The 20,520-nt window shown below is 41.1% G+C and overlaps 1 protein-coding gene across 5 annotated transcripts in view; it reads left to right on the top strand.

Annotated features, from left to right (window-relative positions):
• The window catches only part of LOC121858608 (cyclin-dependent kinase 11B-like), a 67,604-nt gene that overhangs the window by 40,059 nt on the left and 7,025 nt on the right, over positions 1 to 20,520 (top strand). For 4 of the 5 annotated variants that reach the window (XM_042355118.1, XM_042355117.1, XM_042355116.1 and 1 more), the window contains 5 exons: positions 6,494 to 6,643; positions 7,011 to 7,155; positions 8,304 to 8,570; positions 19,170 to 19,394; positions 19,528 to 19,676. In XM_042355118.1, coding sequence (XP_042211052.1) covers positions 6,494 to 6,643; positions 7,011 to 7,155; positions 8,304 to 8,570; positions 19,170 to 19,394; positions 19,528 to 19,676 — 936 coding nt within the window. The remainder of the gene's footprint in view (positions 1 to 6,493; positions 6,644 to 7,010; positions 7,156 to 8,303; positions 8,571 to 19,169; positions 19,395 to 19,527; positions 19,677 to 20,520) is intronic. The other variant, XM_042355119.1, reaches the window with a different exon arrangement.

Below are 20,520 nucleotides of genomic sequence, written 5' to 3'. Positions count from 1 at the left end.
GTTTGTACAACCGCTAAATATATAAATATATAATGTTATGATAATTATCAGAAACACAGGCATCACGACGTTTATTACAAAGTGATGAAAAGGATACTGTACAGTGGCTAGTCCACAAAACATGTAGCCATGTCTACTTTATTTGAGTGCCCCGTCATAGGAGTCCGTTTTCTCTTAATCTTAGAGTGCACCAGGGACTTTGTTATTTCTTAGTAGTGACACAGAATTTGAAATTGCAACCCCAATTGCAACTGGGACAATCCCAGAACCAGAAATTTGATATGGACAGTAGGGTGTGTCAATTTAGGGGGTGAACTGGCTAAATTGAAAATCGAGTAATTTGGTAGCAATTTATTGTAGTCTTTAAGCATGCAAAACAATATTCTGGCATAAATTTTTTTTTATAATAAGTCCTACCTACATCAAATGGATTTTTAAATGTACATATTTGTGAATTTATAACATAACCAGCGTTTGCACACATGTTACTGTTTCAAGTTTCAAATTATTATATTTTATTATCCGTAGTCTATTTGAAAGTAACCAATGCCTTCATACTCTCTTTGCTTTGGTTTCTTGTCATCAGTAGTCTGCTTGCTATTTGTGCTTTGATGTAACCTTCTCGCCTCTCGTGGCTGTAAACATGGCCCGCTGCTTCTGTGACCATTTTCACACATCTCTCCACACTTTGAGTGTGGGAAGGCCACTTCGGCACCTGCATTGGAGTCTCTTTAAGGTTTCTCAATTCTTGGCTAGTTAGACTTGTTGTCAATGGTGGCTCTAAGACTTCCAAACTCAAGTCAACCAATTCTGACAATTTGGTGGCATTGACGTTTATTGGGGGAACTTTTCTTGAATGAAACGAACAGTCTCCCAACTGGTCGTCATCTATTAGCGTTCCTCTAATCTTTAGAATGACTTCTACAGCCTCGGTTCGGAGATTGGTACATTGACTGCAAAGCATTGCTTGCAAAACTGCTTCTGATCGAGCATACCAAGCGGACCTTCTTGCCACAGGTAACACGATGTCCCTCACTACCTTCCTCTGTGTTCTTACTAGCTGCAATTGAAACAAAAGGTGATTGGGCCCATCCACCCACATAGGATTAAGTTTCACACTAAACCACTGGGGAAGATAAACTCCAACAATAAATTCAACAATTAACCTCAAATTCTTCAGCACTTTGCCCTTCAATTCATGTTTGGAAATCCAAATCCTGCAGAAACGAAGAGCTGTAGTTAACCAACGGCTGTGACTGACAGGTCCAATCTCCAAGAGAGCCAATGACTGAGGCACTTCTCCTGATCTTATTGCTTGGGCAATACGATAAGCATAGGATTGATCTGTGCTGAGATCTTTGATGACTCCTTCAGACAACGCCGGAAGGGGAGGGCCAACTTCGACCTTTGGAAAGGTTGTATTTATTTCTAGTTGTGTTGCTTCATCCAGCATGATGCCAAGGGGACCTGACCACTTGTTGTTGCTCTTTGTAGGACCATCAAGTTCCTGGATGAGATGACGAAGAGGTAGCTCGCCTGTATGTAAATCACATACAATCCAAACAAGTCTTCTTCCTAGTTTTTTCTCTAAATGCGTCATTACACCCCCCTGCCATCCGGTGTTCACTGCAGTTGAATCTCCACCAACAGCCTGCAGTGAACTGCCAAGTCCTCTCTCCTGAACCCAACATAAAATATGATCAGCAATGACCTCTGCATGTTTCTTCCCTTCTACTTCAGTTTCGGGAGCAAAGTGAAACAAAAACCGACCACCAGGCTCAGAACAGACAGAGTAGTGTTCTTCTTTGATGAGACCTGGAAACTTTCTGTTCACTCCCTCTACTTCTAGCAAAACTTTTGTGTCATCTATTCTTCCATCAAACAAAAGACAGGAGAGCCCTCCCTCGCTTAAATCTTTTTCATGCTGATCAGATATTTCCTTCATTATTTTTTCTTGTGCTCTTCTAATTTTATTATGATCTATCACCAAAGATACATCCTCTCGGCTGATGAGGCCTGCATCTATCCAAGCGGCAGTTGCAATTTCTGCAGCCTCACGAAGTCCAGCATGGTGGCGAATACTAGCTAAAGCAATGTTTGAAATATTTCTTGTGTTGTATTTCATTTTCTTTGGTAAAGGTTCAGATGGCTCTTTGGAACTATCATCTGATGTTGCTTCCTGTTCATCAGAAGAACTATCAAAGAAGTGATAAACATCTTGACACAGCTCTTCCTCTCTTTGGATGGCTTCTTCACTCTTCATTTTCTTCTTTTGTTCCCTCTCTCGGATTTGTTCTCTCTTCTTGGCATTAGCAATCTGCTTCTTTGTTTCTGAATAATCTATTGAACCCATTTGCATACTTCCTTGGCCTTCTGCCTTTGTCCTCTGTGCCTTTATAAATTCAAGCTCTAAAACAGGGATCTTCTTTTCACGAGGACAACCACAATCAATGTGGGAATTATTTTCTCTCTTACCTGAGTGAGAACAGTTGGATTCAGAACATAATTGTATGGAGCACTTGCAGGTCAAAATGTCAAACAGAGTATCAAGTGTGTGCAGAAATTCATTTTTCCTGGCCAAGTTTCCTTTACCAAGTGATGTTTCAACTGCTTTGTGCCATAATTTCGTTAGTTTTAGCTCAATAGTTCGACACTGATTAATCACAGGTGGTTTGAATAGTGCATTAGCTTTTGTCCATTGATGCAGAAGAGGGACTATCATGTCATTTATGAGTTCTTTATCTGTATAGTTCCTTCTGTCCTTTGCATTTTTTTCTCGAAGGAGTAACCCTAATCTTAGCATGTCTCTCACTGTTGGAAGTTCTGATACAGGAAGCTCCTTCCCTTTACCAACTAGCAGGCTCAAGTGGGTTGACAACTGACTTCTTGTCTTCAATTTTGACATCTTCACACTATCTGACAAATAGAAAAATATTTCAATGTTTCATAATTCAATTGTTGTTTCAAAAAATATCAATTTGTTTATCAAAAATGCTGTAACAGAAATAACATAATAATTTCTTAGAACATAATGTTTTATACAATGATATAAGTAACTGCGACAATCAATATGCCCTACTTACAATAATTAAAATGTAGAATTCGTCTGGTAGAGTAGGTGCAAGTGCAATGAGAGCAAACCACCGTCTATGATATCTAGAAGGAGAGTGAGCCGGGCGCCTTATCCTCACGCTTGGTACAAGTCAAAACAATAATTAAACTGTCCCACACGGAGAGCCTGTTCATGTTCTGACATGCATATTGTACACAAGCTATAGAACCATAAAATACTCCATAATCCATATGCTTACATGAGATTAGTTAATATCAAGTGAATAATTCTAATCAAGTCTCATTAATTTGTTGAAATACTGATATTTGAAACTTTAAGGTATAATTGATGTAGGTGAGGGTTATTTCAATTCATTTTTGTTTGCTAATCTCAAGTTTAGACATAAAGAGGCACAATATTTTGACTACCAAATTTGATGTTTAACATGTTGACAAAATTGACACACCCTAATGGACAGTTCAGATTTCGTCCGATTTATCTGAAATCCGGATTAAAGGGGTCCGAATTAACGAGGGTCGACTGTATTATCTTATTATTCATCCCTAAGATAATGAGTTGTACTGATTTTTAAGACTAACTCTTATTGGTAAGAAACAAGGAGGGTCATAAAGTGTGGATGAAATTATTGTACAGTAACTTGAAATTCACCAAATATCTTGTGAGTGTTTTATTTATGTTGTACAGTATTACCCCGCTTAACGCGGTTTCGCTTAGCGCGTTTTACTGTATACGCGGTGCCTCGCCAGAGTCGAACTTTAACTTAACGCGGGTTTTTTCCACGTATATGCTGTGAGTGTCCGGCTCGAGACACTATTTTTAGATTCGCCCCACCCGCCTCCTCCCTCCGCTTGGGCAAGCCGCGCGGTAAGGTTGCGCAGTGTGTGTCTTTGTTGCGTTATCACTGACGTCATATGACGTATCGGACTGTGATTGGCCATGCATCCCTACCCCCCTCTGCTGCTAGCTGTAATTGGCTTAAAGTATTATGACGTGTCCACCCGGGGGAGGGAGGGAGGGAGGAAAGACGACGCTTGACCTAGCCGCGGCAGTTTCATCCCTCCAGGCCGCTCCGTGTATACGTGAACCCATTGTTCTGTGAAATGGCTTCCGCCGGACCACCACCGCCACCAGAGAGAGACCTTTCCTTACCTGGACCCAGCCACCGCCACCAGAGAGAGACCTTTCCTTACCTGGACCCAGCCACCCTAAGCCCAAGAAGACACGCCGTGGTCTAAGCTACGAAGTGAAGTACCAGATCATTCAAGATTTGGAGAAAGGAACACGGCAAGTTGATCTCGCGCGCCAGCAGGGCGTCAACGAATCTACAATTCGCACTATCAAGAAGGATGCAGCCAAGATCAAAGAGCACATGAAAATCACAAAGTCTGCAGGTGCTTCAACGATCAGGTATTGCCAGAACAGGGTGCTGGCAAAAGTGGAAACTTTGCTGGTGAGTTATTTGATTCGTCAGGCGCGACGCAACATGGCGGTGGACACGCGCTCAGTGCAGGAGTACGCACGTGAGCAGTGTCACATAAGCTGGGAATTGCAGAGCCCAAACCCTTCAATGCTTCCTCTGGTTGGCTGCATAGGTTTAAGAAGAGGAACAAGATCACCAACATCAACATTGGTGGTGAGGAAGCGAGTGCTGACCGTGTGGCGGCGAGTGATTTTCCTCCGTTCTTACATGAGATTATGGAGGAAGGACAGTACACCGACGACCAGGTGTTTAACATGGACGAATCTGGTCTTTTCTGGAAAAAGCTACCATCCAAGACCTTTGTTGTAAAGAATGCCAGCAAGATTCGGGGCCGGAAGATGCAGAAGGAACGCATCACCGTCCTGTTTACCACCAATGCCTCCGGTACCTGTAAACCAAAGTTATCGGTGATTCACACAGCCCGCAAGCCGCACGCCTACAAGAATATGGACATGAACAAGCTTAATGTCCACTGGCTAACCGCACGTAAGGCGTGGATGTCCTCTTCTCTGTCCCTCTTCTGGTTTGACGACTGTTTTGTTCCTGACGTGAAGAAATTATGCGAGCAACAGAATGTTCCATTCAACATTTTGTTGCTCCTTGACAACGCACCTGGACACTCGCCCCTACTTATGGATCGTCACCCCAACGTAAAAGTAGTCTTCCTTCCTCCCAACACTACGTCATTAATCCAGCCCATGGACCAGGAGTTGATCTGCAATGTGAAAGCTGCGTACTCTGCAAAGAAGTTCAAGCTCCTGAGCGACTGTACCAACACCAAGGATGAGTTGCGTAAGCTGGGTGACACCGACAGCGAGAGTAAAAGCGACGAGGACAAGGAACAAGAGGTGGCGACTCAAGAAGTTCTCGTCAAACAATTTTGGAAGAAGTTTAACGTCAAACAAGCTGTAGACTTCTTGGTGGAGACATGGGATCAGCTGTCTATTGCTACAATTCGTCACGCATGGAGACATGTGTTGCATGGCATACCAGGTGAAAGGAGGAGTGAACCTGTGACTGGTGAGGTTCAGACTGTTGCAGCAGCAGTGGACCTTGCCAGAGAAGCTGCGCTCAATATTACAGCTGAAGGCTTCTCCGAGAACACCAACGAAGACATCCTGGAGGTGATCAGAGATCCTGAATAGACTGCCGACGAGATGTTGGAAGAAGATCACATCAGTGAAGAGGAGGAAGAAGGTGCGTCATTCTCCGAAGAACACAGTTTAACTCATAGTGATATTAAGGGTGCCATGAAGTGTGCAGAGAAAATGAAGTCCTTCCTTTCCCGCGACAATGACCGCTATGAAGTTTTCCATACCCGGCTGGTGCAGGCTATGGAGCCGTACATCACGGTGTATCAAGACAACATAAACACCAGCCGTCAAAAAAGCATAACCGAGTTCTTCGCCCGCAACCCACCACAGCCAGCCCAAGCCAGTGATAGTGACAGAGGTAGAGACAGTGAAGATGACTTTGAGGGATTTGTCAGGGAGGCCATAACAAGTGTGGGTGACAGTGATGGTGACTCACCTGAGGGCCAGTAGCCTGCCCTCTGCCTCGGAACCAGCCTCCATCCCCGTACGCCGACCCATCTCTTCTACCAACGTAAGTGTTCAACATAATTTTTAGTTTTCCTAACTTAACCTTTATTTTTCCTAACCTAACCTAACCTCTTCTATATTACTTGTTTTTTCATACCATCATAAGGTTAAGATAAAATTTTTACTACAACATAGTTATGTGTCGTCAAAAAGTGGAGTTTGGGGGTCGGGCCAGTTTCTATTGGAATTAATCCCATATGTTCTGTTGTTCACGTAGCGCGGTTTTCACTTAACACGGTACCCTGTGGGTTTTATTGACCGCGTTAAGCGGGGTACTACTGTATATGTGTGGGTCTAGCTCTAATGTGAGTAAGTTTTGTTTGTCTCATGTATACACAGAGTTGAGGATTGTCGGTCAGACCGTGAGGAAGCCAACTACCTACCAGACTCATCACCTGAGTCTCCACTTGAGCTGAAGGATGACTTACCTGCCTACTACCCTGCCATTATGGGCTGTCGTTCTGTTGATGAGTTCGAGTGTCTCAACAGGTGAGTACAAGTTTGTGAAGATACTGTATTGTAAGATAACTGTATGGTGCAATATATTTATACAGCTTGAGTTTATATTTTGGGTCGTGTGAAGATTGTTTCACCTTATTGATAAACCAACTTGATGCAAAGCTAACCCTCACATGATCCCATATTGTTGATAGATTTTGAAGTAATTAGATGGAACTGCTGAATCTTGATGTTTAATTATTCTATAAATTTTGGAGCTGTGAGAAATTTTATTCACAGATAATTATCCGTATTATATTACTTGAAGGTGTCGGAAAAGAAAAAAAATATCTTTAGAGAATAAATGTTGTTTCATCTGTTATTGATAAGTTTGAGGCATTGTTACTTTTGCTTGTAGGATTGAAGAAGGAACATATGGTGTTGTGTACAGAGCTAGGGAGAAGGCAACCAACCAGATTGTTGCCCTCAAGAGACTTAAAATGGAGAAAGAGAAGGAAGGCTTCCCCATCACATCCCTGAGAGAAGTCAACACTTTGCTTAAGGTTGGACATGTGCAGCAGTCGTGTTGGGATCAGCTTCTAATACGGTGGACGGTGGTCCCTCGGTTAATGAACGGTTCGGTTCATGAAATTTCGGTTAACGATTTACCTTCCATAAGAATCTTCAATTCGGTTAACGAAAAAAATTTGATCAACCAAATCCTTAGGAATATCATGTTTTGTTGTGAGCATCAGCTGATGGGCTAGTCTGCTAATTCAGTAATCTGTTCTATGTTTACATTCGTTTCCAGTGGAGTAAATTTCAAAAAAGTTGTGCTCTTTAATATTATTGCATTTTTTATATTAAAATTATTAGTCATTTTAACATTTATTTAACATATTGATAATATATGCAGTACAGGGAACTAGTTTTTTGTGCACCCATCAGCAGTTTGACTCAGCCACAAGGCTTCAGTTTGGCTTTGTTGACAGTGGAGTTAGCATCTATTTTGTTGGTGTCTTGAATATTTTTGCATTTTTCATTGAAATTATTGGTCATTTTGAAATTTAGTTAACATATTGATAATATATAGCACAGTGTGGTGTTGATTTAAATAAAATAATCTTGAATCACACCTAGTGAACTTAAATTTTATTGGTGAATTGACGGCATCAAGCATGGGTCCCCTGAAAGGTGATTTCTCCTCCATCCCCATTTCCTTCTCTTCTTCCTTTTCCTCCACCCCCACTTCTAATTCCCATTATCATCATCAACCAGGAACCTTCTACATACACACCTCAAGGTAAGTGTACTTTACTGCATTTTTTTTTTTTTTACTTTGTAGTATGTACTTTTCGGTGACCTGGAACCAATTACCCAATATCCCATTGAAACAATGGATTCGGTTAACAAAATTTTCAGTTAACTAACAACCCTCTGGAACGAATTGTGTTCATTAACCGAGGGACCACTATATACTGTAGTGTAGTGAGTTTGTATTGTTGAGATTTAGAAAGCAGATATCTGGATGGATCTATGGGAAAATACATTTCTTACCCCACAAGTAATGTAGTCGGTAATTAATAGTCAACCATTTTTACACACTACATACCCCTATCAGTAGCTGTATCATGGAGTAGGCGCTTCAATTAAGAGAAAATGTTTTTGTATTACAGCTATTTGTTTCTTTTATTTTGCTCTTCATATCCAGGGACAACACGAAAACATAGTGACGGTACGAGAGATTGTGGTCGGGAGCAACATGGACAAAATATACATAGTGATGGACTACGTGGAGCACGACCTCAAGAGTCTGATGGAGACAATGAGGCAAAAGAAGCAGATGTTCACCATCGGGGAAGTGAAGACACTTATGAGGCAACTCCTGCGAGCCGTTCATCACCTTCACGACAACTGGATCCTTCACAGAGATCTCAAGACCTCCAATCTATTACTCTCTCACCGGGGAATTTTAAAGGTACAGTATAGTCATGAGAGATGTGTCCATAGGTGCTTGTTGTCCTCATGCATCAGTAACATATCTAGACAGCTTTCTACACATATCAGCATTCTTATGTAGGTGCTGTGTTACTAAAATCTGTTCTCTCAAAGCTTGCAACTGAGATCTAGGGTCAGTTTGTAACAAGTTAGTTGATTGGTTGGCAGACAAATACCCGAAGAATCACTACAGTTCTTCAGTGTTTGATCCACTGTTTATATGTTCTGATATTTTTAAGGATAATAACTTTGTTGATTTCTCAAAATTTTTGCACTAGGGGAAGCAAGAATTAGCTAGTGAAGTGCTCTGGTAATAAAAATACCTGTTTCATAAAGAGATCATGAATGTGATGACCACGTTCTGGGGCAGTACTGTGTGATGTCACGCAGCACGGTGGAAGATGTCACGGAAATTCTGTGATCTTTTTCTTGTTCTCATCAAGATATTTGTTACCAGAGCATTTCACTAGCATTTCACCTCAGTTGCTAGCTTTGAGCGAACAGACTATAGAATTGTGAGGATCATCATTCTGTGATAACTATTTTTACATCTACAGTAGTTTTATAATTATAAACAAGAATTACCAATATTTTGTAAGGTTTAATATATTTTTTTAATGTTGAATAGTTTTTTAATGATAAATACAGGAGGTCCTCGTTATAAGAGTACAGCAGGCCCTTAAAATTTGCGGGGGTTTGGGTCTCAAAATGGCCGTGAATAGCCAAATCCGCGAATATCATTTGCTGACAAGGGGGGGTGGGATATTTTTACTCGTGTGCAAGGAAATGTATATTCCCTTAATGTGTTTTCCCTTAGAACAATTATTTCTTTTACCTGTGTTGTGTATGCAGTCTCTCCCTGACTTACAACGGGGTTAGGGATCCAAATCCAGGTCGTAAGTCGAATTGGTCATAAGTCGAAAATGCAAAAAATAATACATAGAAAATCTAAAATGAAATACAGTACAGTAAAAGTAATTAGTAATGAAGAATGGATACAGTGTGACTGTGCACTTACCTTTAATGTAGTCAGCTGAATGCACACGGGGCCCCCATAATTTTTTAATTAAACATGGAGACTACATTAATTGGATGAAGCAGAGGAGGAAACAGGGCTGGGTGGGTCATCAATGTCGTTTTCTCAGACAGGTTAACATACAGGGGATACTTGCTTGTTGAAGGTATTGGATCATCTTTAGGGAGTGAAGAGGCAGCACTAGTGGGGCATGAGGAGACAGCAATGGGGGACTTCTTAAAATATATGTCCTTTTTAGACTGCACAGTTTGCCTTTTCTTTTCATTGTAAATTTCCCTGTAGCAAGCAAGTGCATCTTGGATCATTCTGTCAACTTTTGCAAAATGCTTAACATTTTGATCCATTCCTTCAAACATTTGCATCCCCTTATTAATAGTAGCAAATGCCTCTGCCATTTGTTTCACTGAAAATTTTTTGAGGGGTGCAGGTTCTTCTTCTACATTTAGACCCTCTTCTTCCTCTGCAATTTTCTGTGCATCCAGTTCATTAAGATCCTCGTTACTTAGCTCTTCTGCTACACTTTCAACCAACTGGTCACCATCTTCATTATCAATTTCTAACTCCAGCTGTTTACCCAACTCCACTATCATTTTACTAATCTCAGAAATTACTTCATCTTCATTAAATCCTTTGAAACTGTTCACATATCTTTTCAGGACTTTCTTCCATATTCCATTCATGCACTGACCTGTAACCTCATCCCATGTTGCATCTATGGTCTTTATGCATTTCAAAATAGTGTTGTCCTTCCAAAACTCTCTTGAGTGTTTTCTCACCTTCAGTAGCAACAACAGCCTGAGCGAAGGTTGTACGTAAATAATTCGCTTTAAAAGGAGCAATAGCACCTTGATCCATGGGTTGGATGATAGAGGTAATGTTAGGTGGAATGTAGACTACCTTAACATCAGGGTGCACGTCATCCAGGTGTGGTGGGTGTCCTGGAGCATTATCCCAAATTAATAAAATCTTGAATGCAATCCCTTGTTGCAGGCAATACGAGGTCTGTCCAAAAAGAAACCAAACATTTTAAATAGCATGCCAACGAGCCGGCGCAGCGTGCTCACGACGGGAGCACTGTGTAGCGGTGACCTTGACTTTTAGTCACACTAGTCGTATCACGCCACGTCAATTAGTCATCGAGCTACGCGTGCTAGAGTGAAGGTGTGTTTAGTGCACTTGGCGATTTGTTGCAAATTGAACAATGAAGGATCTTGAAGAGAGCAACGTGTTTGCATGAAATTCTGTTTCAAATTGGAAAAAACTTTTAAGGAGACTTTTCAAATGTTGTAACAGGCTTATGGGGAGGATTGTTTGAGCCGTACTCAATGTCACGTGTGGTACCAGCGTTTCAAAAGGGGAAGAACATCCACTGAAGACGATGCCGAATCTGGACGTCAGAGTCGCTCAAATGTGGAGGTGATGTTGATCGTCTTATGATTGGAAGGGCGTTGTTCATCATGAGTTTGTTCCACGTGGTCAGACAATCAACAAAGAGTTTTACTTGGAGGTCCTGAAGCATTTGAGGGAGGCAGTGCGAAGGAAGAGGCCTGAGGCGTGGACAAACAAGACCTGGATGCTGCACCATGACAATGCACCTGCTCAAGTGTCGCTCCTTATTCGTGATTTTTTTGGCGAAGCACGAGACAACTATCGTCCCCCAGCCGCCCTATTCTCTGGAATTGGCCCCTGCGGACTTTATTTTGTTCCCAAAGTTGAAATCCACCCTGAAAGGTCGCCGATTTCAAATGATAGAAGAGATAGAAGAAAATTCGCTACGAGACCTGCACACCATCCCTCAAAATGCATTCCAGGACGCGTTCTAGAACTGGAAAAAAACGTTGGGAGCGGTGTATTAACACTGGAGGGGAGTACTTTGAAGGAGACAAGTCTGATTAAAGTGTAAGTAAAGCAATAAATTGATTTTTTAAAAAGTTTGGTTTCTTTTTGGACAGACCTCGTACTCCTTTGCTTGTAGAATGAAACAAGTCAGGAACCAATCCTCAAACAGTACTAGGGTCATCCATGCTTTCTTGCTACTGCAATAAAACACTGGCAGTGTGTGCTTGATGACATGTGTAAAAGCCATTGGGTTCTCTGAATGATAGATCATGAAGGGCTTTATCTTGAAACCAGCTACATTCTCCCCCAACAGAAGTGTAATTCGGTCCTTGAATTCCTTAAATCCCGGCATGGTTTTCTCCTCTTTGTGGATGTATGTTCGTTCTGGCATGCGCTTCCAGAATAAGCCAGTTTTATCCACATTAAATATTTGCTCTGGCAAATAATTTCCCTCCACGATGACACGATCTGGCTCCTCCTTAAAAGCTTTGGCAGCACCCACATCAGCACTTGCTGCCTCTCCACTTACCTTTACACTGTGCAAATTGTAGTGGTTCTTAAACCTTTGGAACCACCCATGACTTGCTGTGAAGGTTTGGTTGCACTCATCTCCTGCCTGCTCCTTCAGGCTTTCGAAAAGGCTTCTTGCCTTAGCCTGTAGGGTTAGAAGGCTTAAGGGTACACGCTTTTGTATCTGATCTTCCATCCATATCACAAGTAATTTTTCCATCTCATGAATAGGACCTTGTCTTTTTTTCATTATTATTGTTCCCTTTATAGGTGCTGATCCTTTCACTACCTCACGAATTCGTTCCCTGTCCTTCATAATTGTCGATATTGTCGAGTGAGAGAAGCCTAGGTCGCATGAAATGGTTGCCACTGTTTTTCTATTTTCATGTTGCATTATCATCTTCATTTTCATCTCAAAAGTAATTGACTGTCTCCTTTTCTTCTGAGCACCACCAGAACTCTCACTTCTTATCTTGCCAGTCATTCTAAAGTGAATTAGAAACAAAAATATTGTCAGTACACAGCGCGATCACTACCGACAACAACGACAGCCAAACACCAACTGAGCGCTCTACAGCATGGATGCTGTAACCATGAGGCGACCCAGCCCACGCGACGCTCTCGTACTGGACCGAAACGTTTCGGTCCTAGAAAATATGCGCGTCATTTGAAAAAATTTTGGTACCGACTGCGGCGGTCGTATGTGCTGGTGGTCGTACAGTGGGGTATGCTATAACGAATCTAATTGGTTCTAGAACCTCGTTCGTGATAGCATTCGTTCGTTATAGAATTAATCCGTTCCAGGCCCCCAAATACAATCACTTAACACTGAAAAAATTCTGTGGAAAATGTAAATAATACGGTACTTTATCTTACCTTAGTGTTGTTCAGCATGCAGGACAGGAGGGGGAGGGGGAGGAGGGAGGAGAGAATTATGGAGAAGAGGTGGAAGGAGAGGAGTCATCCTTCCTAGCCCTCTTTGGTGACTGTCTTACAGGCACTTTGTCTGTAGATTCTTTTACTTTTTTAAAGAAGGAATCCAGGGTTGGCTGCTTCAACCTTGATTTCTGGACCTTCCAAAAGTAGTTCATAACATTGTCATTAAACACACTGATGGCCTTTTGCACAGAACCAAAAATCAGGATGATAATCCTCAGCAAGCTTAGACAGTTTGCTCCAGCAAAAGAACGCATCCTTGAGATCTTTGGCTGGAATGATGCGGCTTTCCTCCTTATCCTCCTCCTCCCCTGTCTCCTCAGAAGTTAAGCTCCGCTTCAGTGTCTCATATTCTTCTTTGTGAAGCTCAAGCAGCTCCTCAGTGGACAGCTCCTTACTGTGCTCTTCCACCAACTCCTCAACATCATCATCATCCACTTCCAGGCCCATGGAATTGCCCAGAGACACAATTTCATGAACAACAGCCTCTTCTTCTAACTCTTCGAAGCCTTCAAAGTCTCTTTGAAGCACACATTCAGGCCACAATGGCCTCCAAGCAGCACAAAGACACCTCATAGTAACCTCTTTCCAGGCTGACTCAATTAAAAACACAGCATCTGCTATATTGAAGTGACTCTTCCATAATTCCTTCAAACTAACATCACTGGAAGAAGTGGACGCAAAACATTTTGTAAACAGTGCCTTTGTGTTCAGCTTCTTAAAGTTAGAAATTATCTGTTGATCCATGGGCTGGATGAGAGGTGTTGTGTTGGGTGGCAAGAAGTGCACAGTGATAAAGTTGAACTCCTCTGGCAATTCAACCATCAAATTAGGAGGGTGGGCTGGTGCATTGTCCATCACCAACAAAGCTTTCAGTTGAAGATTATTCTCCCTGAGGTATTCCCGAACACTGGGTCCAAACACCTCAATCACCCACTCAGAGAAAAGACTCCTGGTCACCCAAGCCTTTGGGTTTGACCGCCACATAACACCAAGGCGGTTCTTCCTAATAATTTTAAAAGCTCTGGGGTTTTCTGCATGGTACACAAGGAGTGGCTTTATTTTGCAGTCACCAGAAGCATTAGCACAAAGAAGGAGGGTAAGCCTGTCTTTCATTGGCTTATGGCCAGGGACAGAAGTTTCCTCCCTGGTAATGTATGTACGGCGAGGCATTTTTTTCCAAAAAGGTCCGGTTTCATCACAATTGAATACCTGCTGAGAAACAAAGCCTCCCTCTTTAATCACATTCAAAAAAATTTCATGGTGTTCCTTAGCTGCTTCCTTATCTGCACTAGCAGCATCACCATGTCTCACAACACTATGTAATTTATTTCTCCTTCTGAAACCAGTAAACCACCCCTTGGTACCCATAAACACTGGCACTTGCACTGGGAGTCTTGGCTTTAAGGTCCTCAAACAATTGTCTGGCCTTCTCACAAATTATAGCTTCACTAATGCTATCACCTGCCATTTCTTTCTCCTTTATCCACACTAAGAGTAAATTTTCCGTCTCCTCAATCACATTAGACCTTGCTTTGCTAAGTCAAGTGATTCCCTTAGCCACTTGCACAGTTTTCAACTCCTCTTTATTCTTCAAAATCGTACATATAGTCAATTTAGCCATCCCGTACTCATCACTTAGTTTCGCAATGCTTGTTCCATCCTCACCTTTCTTTATGATTTCTTTCTTAGTTTCAAGAGTTATGAGCTTTCTCACTCGCTTTGGACGATTCATTGTTACAATTATACACTTGTATAACAAAATATTTATACAAATAACTCTATTTCCACATCAAAAGACGAAATTTCAACAATAACAGTGGTGCACTGGCTACACAATGAGACAAAGATGGCGCCTGACGCTCTTGTTGTGGGTCGCGGTACAACAATATTCATGCGCCAGACGAAATAGTCACGTATTCATCCGCATTCGTTGTAGGAGTTGCGTTCATTATAGCATTCTCAATTTTATAGGTAAAAACATTCGTTATAGGAATATTCGTAGTAGGATCCGTTCGTTATAGCATACTCCACTGTATGTAGAGTAGGTCGTAAGTCGAGGAGTAGCTGTACAGTGACCCCTCGTTTAACGAACGCCTCGGTTAACGAAATTTCGGTTAACGAACTGCCTTCCATAAGGATCTTCAATTCGGTTAACGAACAAAAATTCGGTTAACGAATTTCTTACGAACCGACCTCAACATGTTTTTGCTTGCACTGGCCGGGCAACCAGCTTTAGTATCAGTCCGCCAATACATTAATCGGTTCTAGGGCTTAAATTCCTAACTATTTTAGTAAATATCAAGAAGTTTATACTATTCAATAATTTTAAAAGTTTAATATTAAATTTTTTAGTCATTTTAACAATTATTGAACATAATTGAAGGTAAAGTGACTAGTTTAAAGCGCAGCATCCAGCCTCTTAACACAGCAAACAGGCGTTAGTCTCTCTGTTTTCACTGGAGGTAACATCTTGCTTGAGACTCTCTTTAACTAAACGCTTTTTTCTGTGTTTCCAAGCAAATTATTGGTCATTTTGAAATATATTTTACATATTGACAATATATAATGCAGTACAGTGTTGATTTAAAGAAAATAATCTTGAAATACACCAAGAGAACTAAAATTTTATGGGTGAAATGGTGCCATGGGGTGACTTCTCTTCCACCCCAATGCCTTCTCTTCTTCCTTCTCCTCCACCCCCATTGTAATTCCCATCATCATCATCATCATCCAGGAGCCTTCTACATACACACCTCAAAGTAAGTGAACTTTTCTACCATTTTTGTTGAATTTAGGAAATTTTTGGTGAGCTGGAACCAATTACCCAAAAACCCATTGAAACAATGGTTTCGGTTAACGAACTTTTCGGTTAACGAACGACCTTCTGGAACGGATTGAGTTCGTTAACCGAGGGGTCACTGTATATATATGTGCATGCGTGCGTGCACATATACATTACAATAGAGGTAAAAGAAATTACAGTCTCTAGAACGAATGGCTCCCTCTCCCGGCCGTGATAATGCTGGCAACTTTAAAATTACCCGCAGACGTTCTTGGATACATCCAGAATGTCGTCCGCAAATAATCAAGAACTGCGAATTGTCAGGGCATGCTGTATTCACTATTTGCTGTTTTGCAGTTAAGTGGTCAACTTTTTGTGGCCATCCATGTAAAAACTCCCCATTCAAAACCACTCAAAAACTCTGAAAACTCCTGATAAAATCTATGGATTTTTAACTGAAGTGTTTGAAATTTCATCTCTTCCTGGCGTCATGCATGCACACACACGTGTTGTCGCGCCAATCTCCCACTTTGTTTCGTCCAGACCAGTGCTGTGTTGTGTTTACTCCTGTCTTTTTGTGTCTTTTCTAGCATGTTGTGGTGAATTATTTTATAATTTTTTAGCCATGAGCTCCCAACCCAAACAGGGTGGTGCAGCACTCAAAAGGAAGTACACTAGCTATAATATATATGTAAAATTAAAAGTGATTAGGTGAAAGAAGAGTGGGAGTGGACAGTCCATCTAGTCCTGTTTTTTTTCATCCTCCAACTAATCCTCCATCCCCCAACAATCCAATCAAGCCAAACATCTCAACCTTTGAAGCAAAGTAAATAAAAATATTTTATTATGTGAAAATTATGTATTTTTAAAACATTATAATAAGTATTTTGTCTTGATGAACCACTGGAGTGAGTTTGCACCAGCAACGGTTGCTGCGGGTCGCTGGCACAACCTACGTTGCCTCAACACACCGACCCCAATGAACTTTAAGGATGTTAGATAACTTATAAAGTTAAATAATTTCTTAAAATAATGTGTTATCAAATGTTAACAAATCTCTCTAAGATAAATAATTGTTGAGATATATCATATAAATATTTTTTTGAGTGTCATGTACAATGTCATGGTCCCAATTTGACCTATTTCCATTCCGGTCCCAATTAACCGTGGATAACGAGGACCCCCTTGTAGTTAGTACTTTTTTCATGATGGTTGATAGTTTTTTAATGGTTATACAGTAGAGTCGAGTAGACCATTGTCATTCGCGGGTTTGCGATTCGCTATTTTGACGATTTGCGGTAAGCAAATGGTGGCTAGCTTGAGAGCCTTTTCCCACAGCGCAAAGAGTCACGCACCAGCAGTGTCTCATCTCCTTCTGTTCATGCTCAACCATTGCCTCTGACCCAGCATCTTGTATTGTACTCTCAAAACTTCAGTGTTTCTGTGTGAAAATGACTCCTAAAAAACTGCATAGTGTCAGTGTTAGTGATGCTAGTGAAGTGAAACATAAAAGGCAGAAGTCAGTGACGACCCTGACAAAGAGAAATTATTAGACAAGTTAAAGGAGGGGATGAGTGCTGCCGCAGTTGTTTGGTGTGAATGAAACCACAGTGCGGTATATAAAGAAGATTGAACAAACAATTTGTGATTCTGTTCAAGTGAGTGTTCCTGCAAGTGCTAAAGTAGTGCAGGTTGTTTGTGACAAGAACATAGTAAAAACAAAAAACACTGAACATTTTGATTGAGGACCAGCAACGCAAAAATTTTCCAATTGACAGTAACGTGATTCGCGAGAAGGCTAACGGTCTTCATGCCCATTTTAACGAGTCGACATGTGGTGAAGTGGCTAGTGCGGCTACTGAACCAACTTTTAGTGCCAATAAAGGGTGGTTCGAGAATTTTAAGAAAGATTCTTTCTCCATAATGTGAAGCTGACCAGAGCAAGTGTTTAATGCTGATGAATCTGGTCTATATTGGAAAAAAGATGCCTGGTAGAATGTACATAAACAAACAAGAGAGAGGCATGCCCCTGGGCTCAAGGCAGCCAAGGAAAGAGTGATGCTAATCTTCTGTGGCAATGCCACTGGCCATATGATCAATCCTGGCTTGCTTTACCACTCAGCAAACCCTAGAGCTTTAAAGAGTTAAAACAAGAACCTTTTGCCAGTTTTTTGGTAGTCAAACAAAAAGACATGGGTAACTGGGCAAGCATTCCTGGATTGGTTCCATAAATGCTTCGTCCCAGTAGTGGAGAAGTACCTTGCTTCCAAGAAGATGGAATTCAAGGTGCTATTATTGACAGATAATGCACAAGGCCACCCAGAAAGTTTGCACTTTAGCCATCCAGGTGTAGAGGTGGTGTTCCTACCCCCTAACATCACTGCTCTTATTCAGCCTCTTGATCAGGGTGTAATATGCACCTTCAAGGCATATTACACCCTACGCTCTTTTGGTCATATCCGTGGTGCCATAGACACAGACCCTGACCTTGATGTTAGCAATTGTTAGAAGGAGTACAGCATTGCGGACTGCATTACCGACGTCAGTGAAGCATTCAGTGAACTCAACCAGAGACAGTGAATGCTTGTTATTGAACCTTATGGCCTGAGTGTGTGAATAACTTCCAGGGATTTCTGTCCGTAGTAAAGGATGTGAATGACATTGTGAGTGTTGCATGCCAATTGGGTGGTGAGAGGTTTGTGGACATGGCTGCTGAAGACGTGAAAGAGCTGATTGATGGGAATGGAGAGGAACTGACAGAAGAGTATTTGGAGAGTTGGTAAAAAGTGCTGAAGAAGAAATTTTGAAATTGCAACAAGAAGGTTGGGGCTTGAACAGTTTTTGTGAACTATTTTGACAGGTGAAGATGGTAACTGATTTCATTGCTGACCACGACCCTTTCATGGAATGGAGCCTTAAGATGGTCCAAGACATCAACCAGATATTGTTTCCTTACCAGGAACTATTTAAAGACCTCAAAACCAAGACGAAGCAACTACCAATCACAATGTTTTTCAAGAAAGAACCAGCTACATGCCCAGTTGATTCGTCTCCCTCCCTCACTCACTCAGCTGCTACTCTACCTTCCTCCTCCCAGCCACCCGCCTCCTGGCCACGCACCACCTCCTGGCCGCGCACCTCTCCACCAACCACCACTGCATCACCCTCTTCCAACAGTGATCCTGATGATCCCCCTAGGCTTCAGTAACCAGATGTATCTATGTACAGTACACCATTTCATCAAGCTCCAAACTTCTATATACAAATATAAGTAGTATTAGTGACTCAAGTTTCTTATACACAGTACTGTAAAGGCATATGGTAATGCACTAAGATAGTATAAGTTGCTATCCTTGGAACTTAACCCTCACAAAGAGCAAGTGCTTACACTACTAGTTTGGCTAAGCTATATTTTTCTTTTTATTTCTTCTCAGCAAACATAATTATACAAGTGTTCAACATTTCCCCCACAGGTGGGAGACTTTGGTCTGGCACGTGAATATGGTTCACCGCTCAAACATTATACACCCATTGTGGTGACTCTGTGGTACCGAGCCCCAGAGCTTCTGTTAGGAGCCAAACAGTACTCCACACACATTGACGTCTGGTCTGTGGGTTGTATCTTTGGGGAGTTGCTTGGCATGGAGCCCATGTTCCCTGGAAAGTCTGAAATTGATCAGCTTAATAAGATTTTCAAAGTAAGAAATGACTGAGATTACTGTTAATATTATATTTTTTTGTTTATTTGTTTGACTAATTTGGGTGTTTGTAGTTTTCTTTTATTGAAGTAGTATATATGATATTTGGTTCTCTATGTTGACTCCTCCACAGGATCTGGGAACACCAAGTGAAAAAATCTGGCCGGGATATAGCCAACTGCCCCTGGTGAAGAAGACACAGTTTGCAGATTACCCGTATAACCATCTACGAGAGAGGTTTAAGACAAGGCTGTCCGACCAGGGATTTAGTCTACTGAACAGGTACTGATTTCTCTCTCTTTCTCTCTATAAATTAACCTCACCACCCCATCCCACTTCCCACAGTGTTCCTGAACCATCCTATCTCTTGCTCCTTTGTAATGCTTTTTCACTCTCAGTTGATAAGAACTGTGTCTTTGACTTAATGAATACTGGTTATTAATATTTCATTAAAATTAACTTCTATTCCTTCGTTTCTGCTTCCAATTACAGTAAAGCCTCAAATAATGACGGTAATGTGTCCTCCAATATTGCAGTGTAAGGTGTATTGACGTATCATGAGTCATTAATTACCATTAAAATAGAGCAATGATAATAAGATGCATTCCCTAATGTGACCTTTTCATAAATTTTGTGTGGCTTTTTACCCTCTTTTTCACAAAAAAAACGGTAAAATTAATGAACAAAAAATATTTTCTTTAAATTATGTTTATTAATGCACCTTATACAATATCAATCAATAATAATATGTAGTCAGACAAGAGGAGACAGGATGCCATTGTTGTTGTTAGTGTTTACACCCATGATGATGGTTTTCCATATGAAATAGAAGGAAATAAGACCCTGGTTGTAGCTGTAATAAAATTAATGCAAAAAAAAATGAATATGTACACATATGAATATGAAAGCAACACTTATTACTGTTCATATACATTATGTTTTAATTATGCTTATGAATGTAAAACAAAAGTTCTACTCACCAATGGCGGTAAAGTTGAAAACATAAGGATGCAGCCAATGTTGTTGTCTGACTTTTTACTCAGATGACGATAAAATTTCTAATTCATCAGGTTCTCCATCTGAAGCTACAGGTTCAACTTTGGCTAAAGCTGAACCTGTAGTTGTA

This window comes from Homarus americanus, unplaced genomic scaffold (genome assembly GCF_018991925.1).
Source record: "Homarus americanus isolate GMGI-L3 unplaced genomic scaffold, GMGI_Hamer_2.0 scaffold74, whole genome shotgun sequence".
Lineage (NCBI taxonomy): Eukaryota > Metazoa > Arthropoda > Malacostraca > Decapoda > Nephropidae > Homarus > Homarus americanus.
This window is presented reverse-complemented; position numbering and strand designations above follow the sequence as displayed.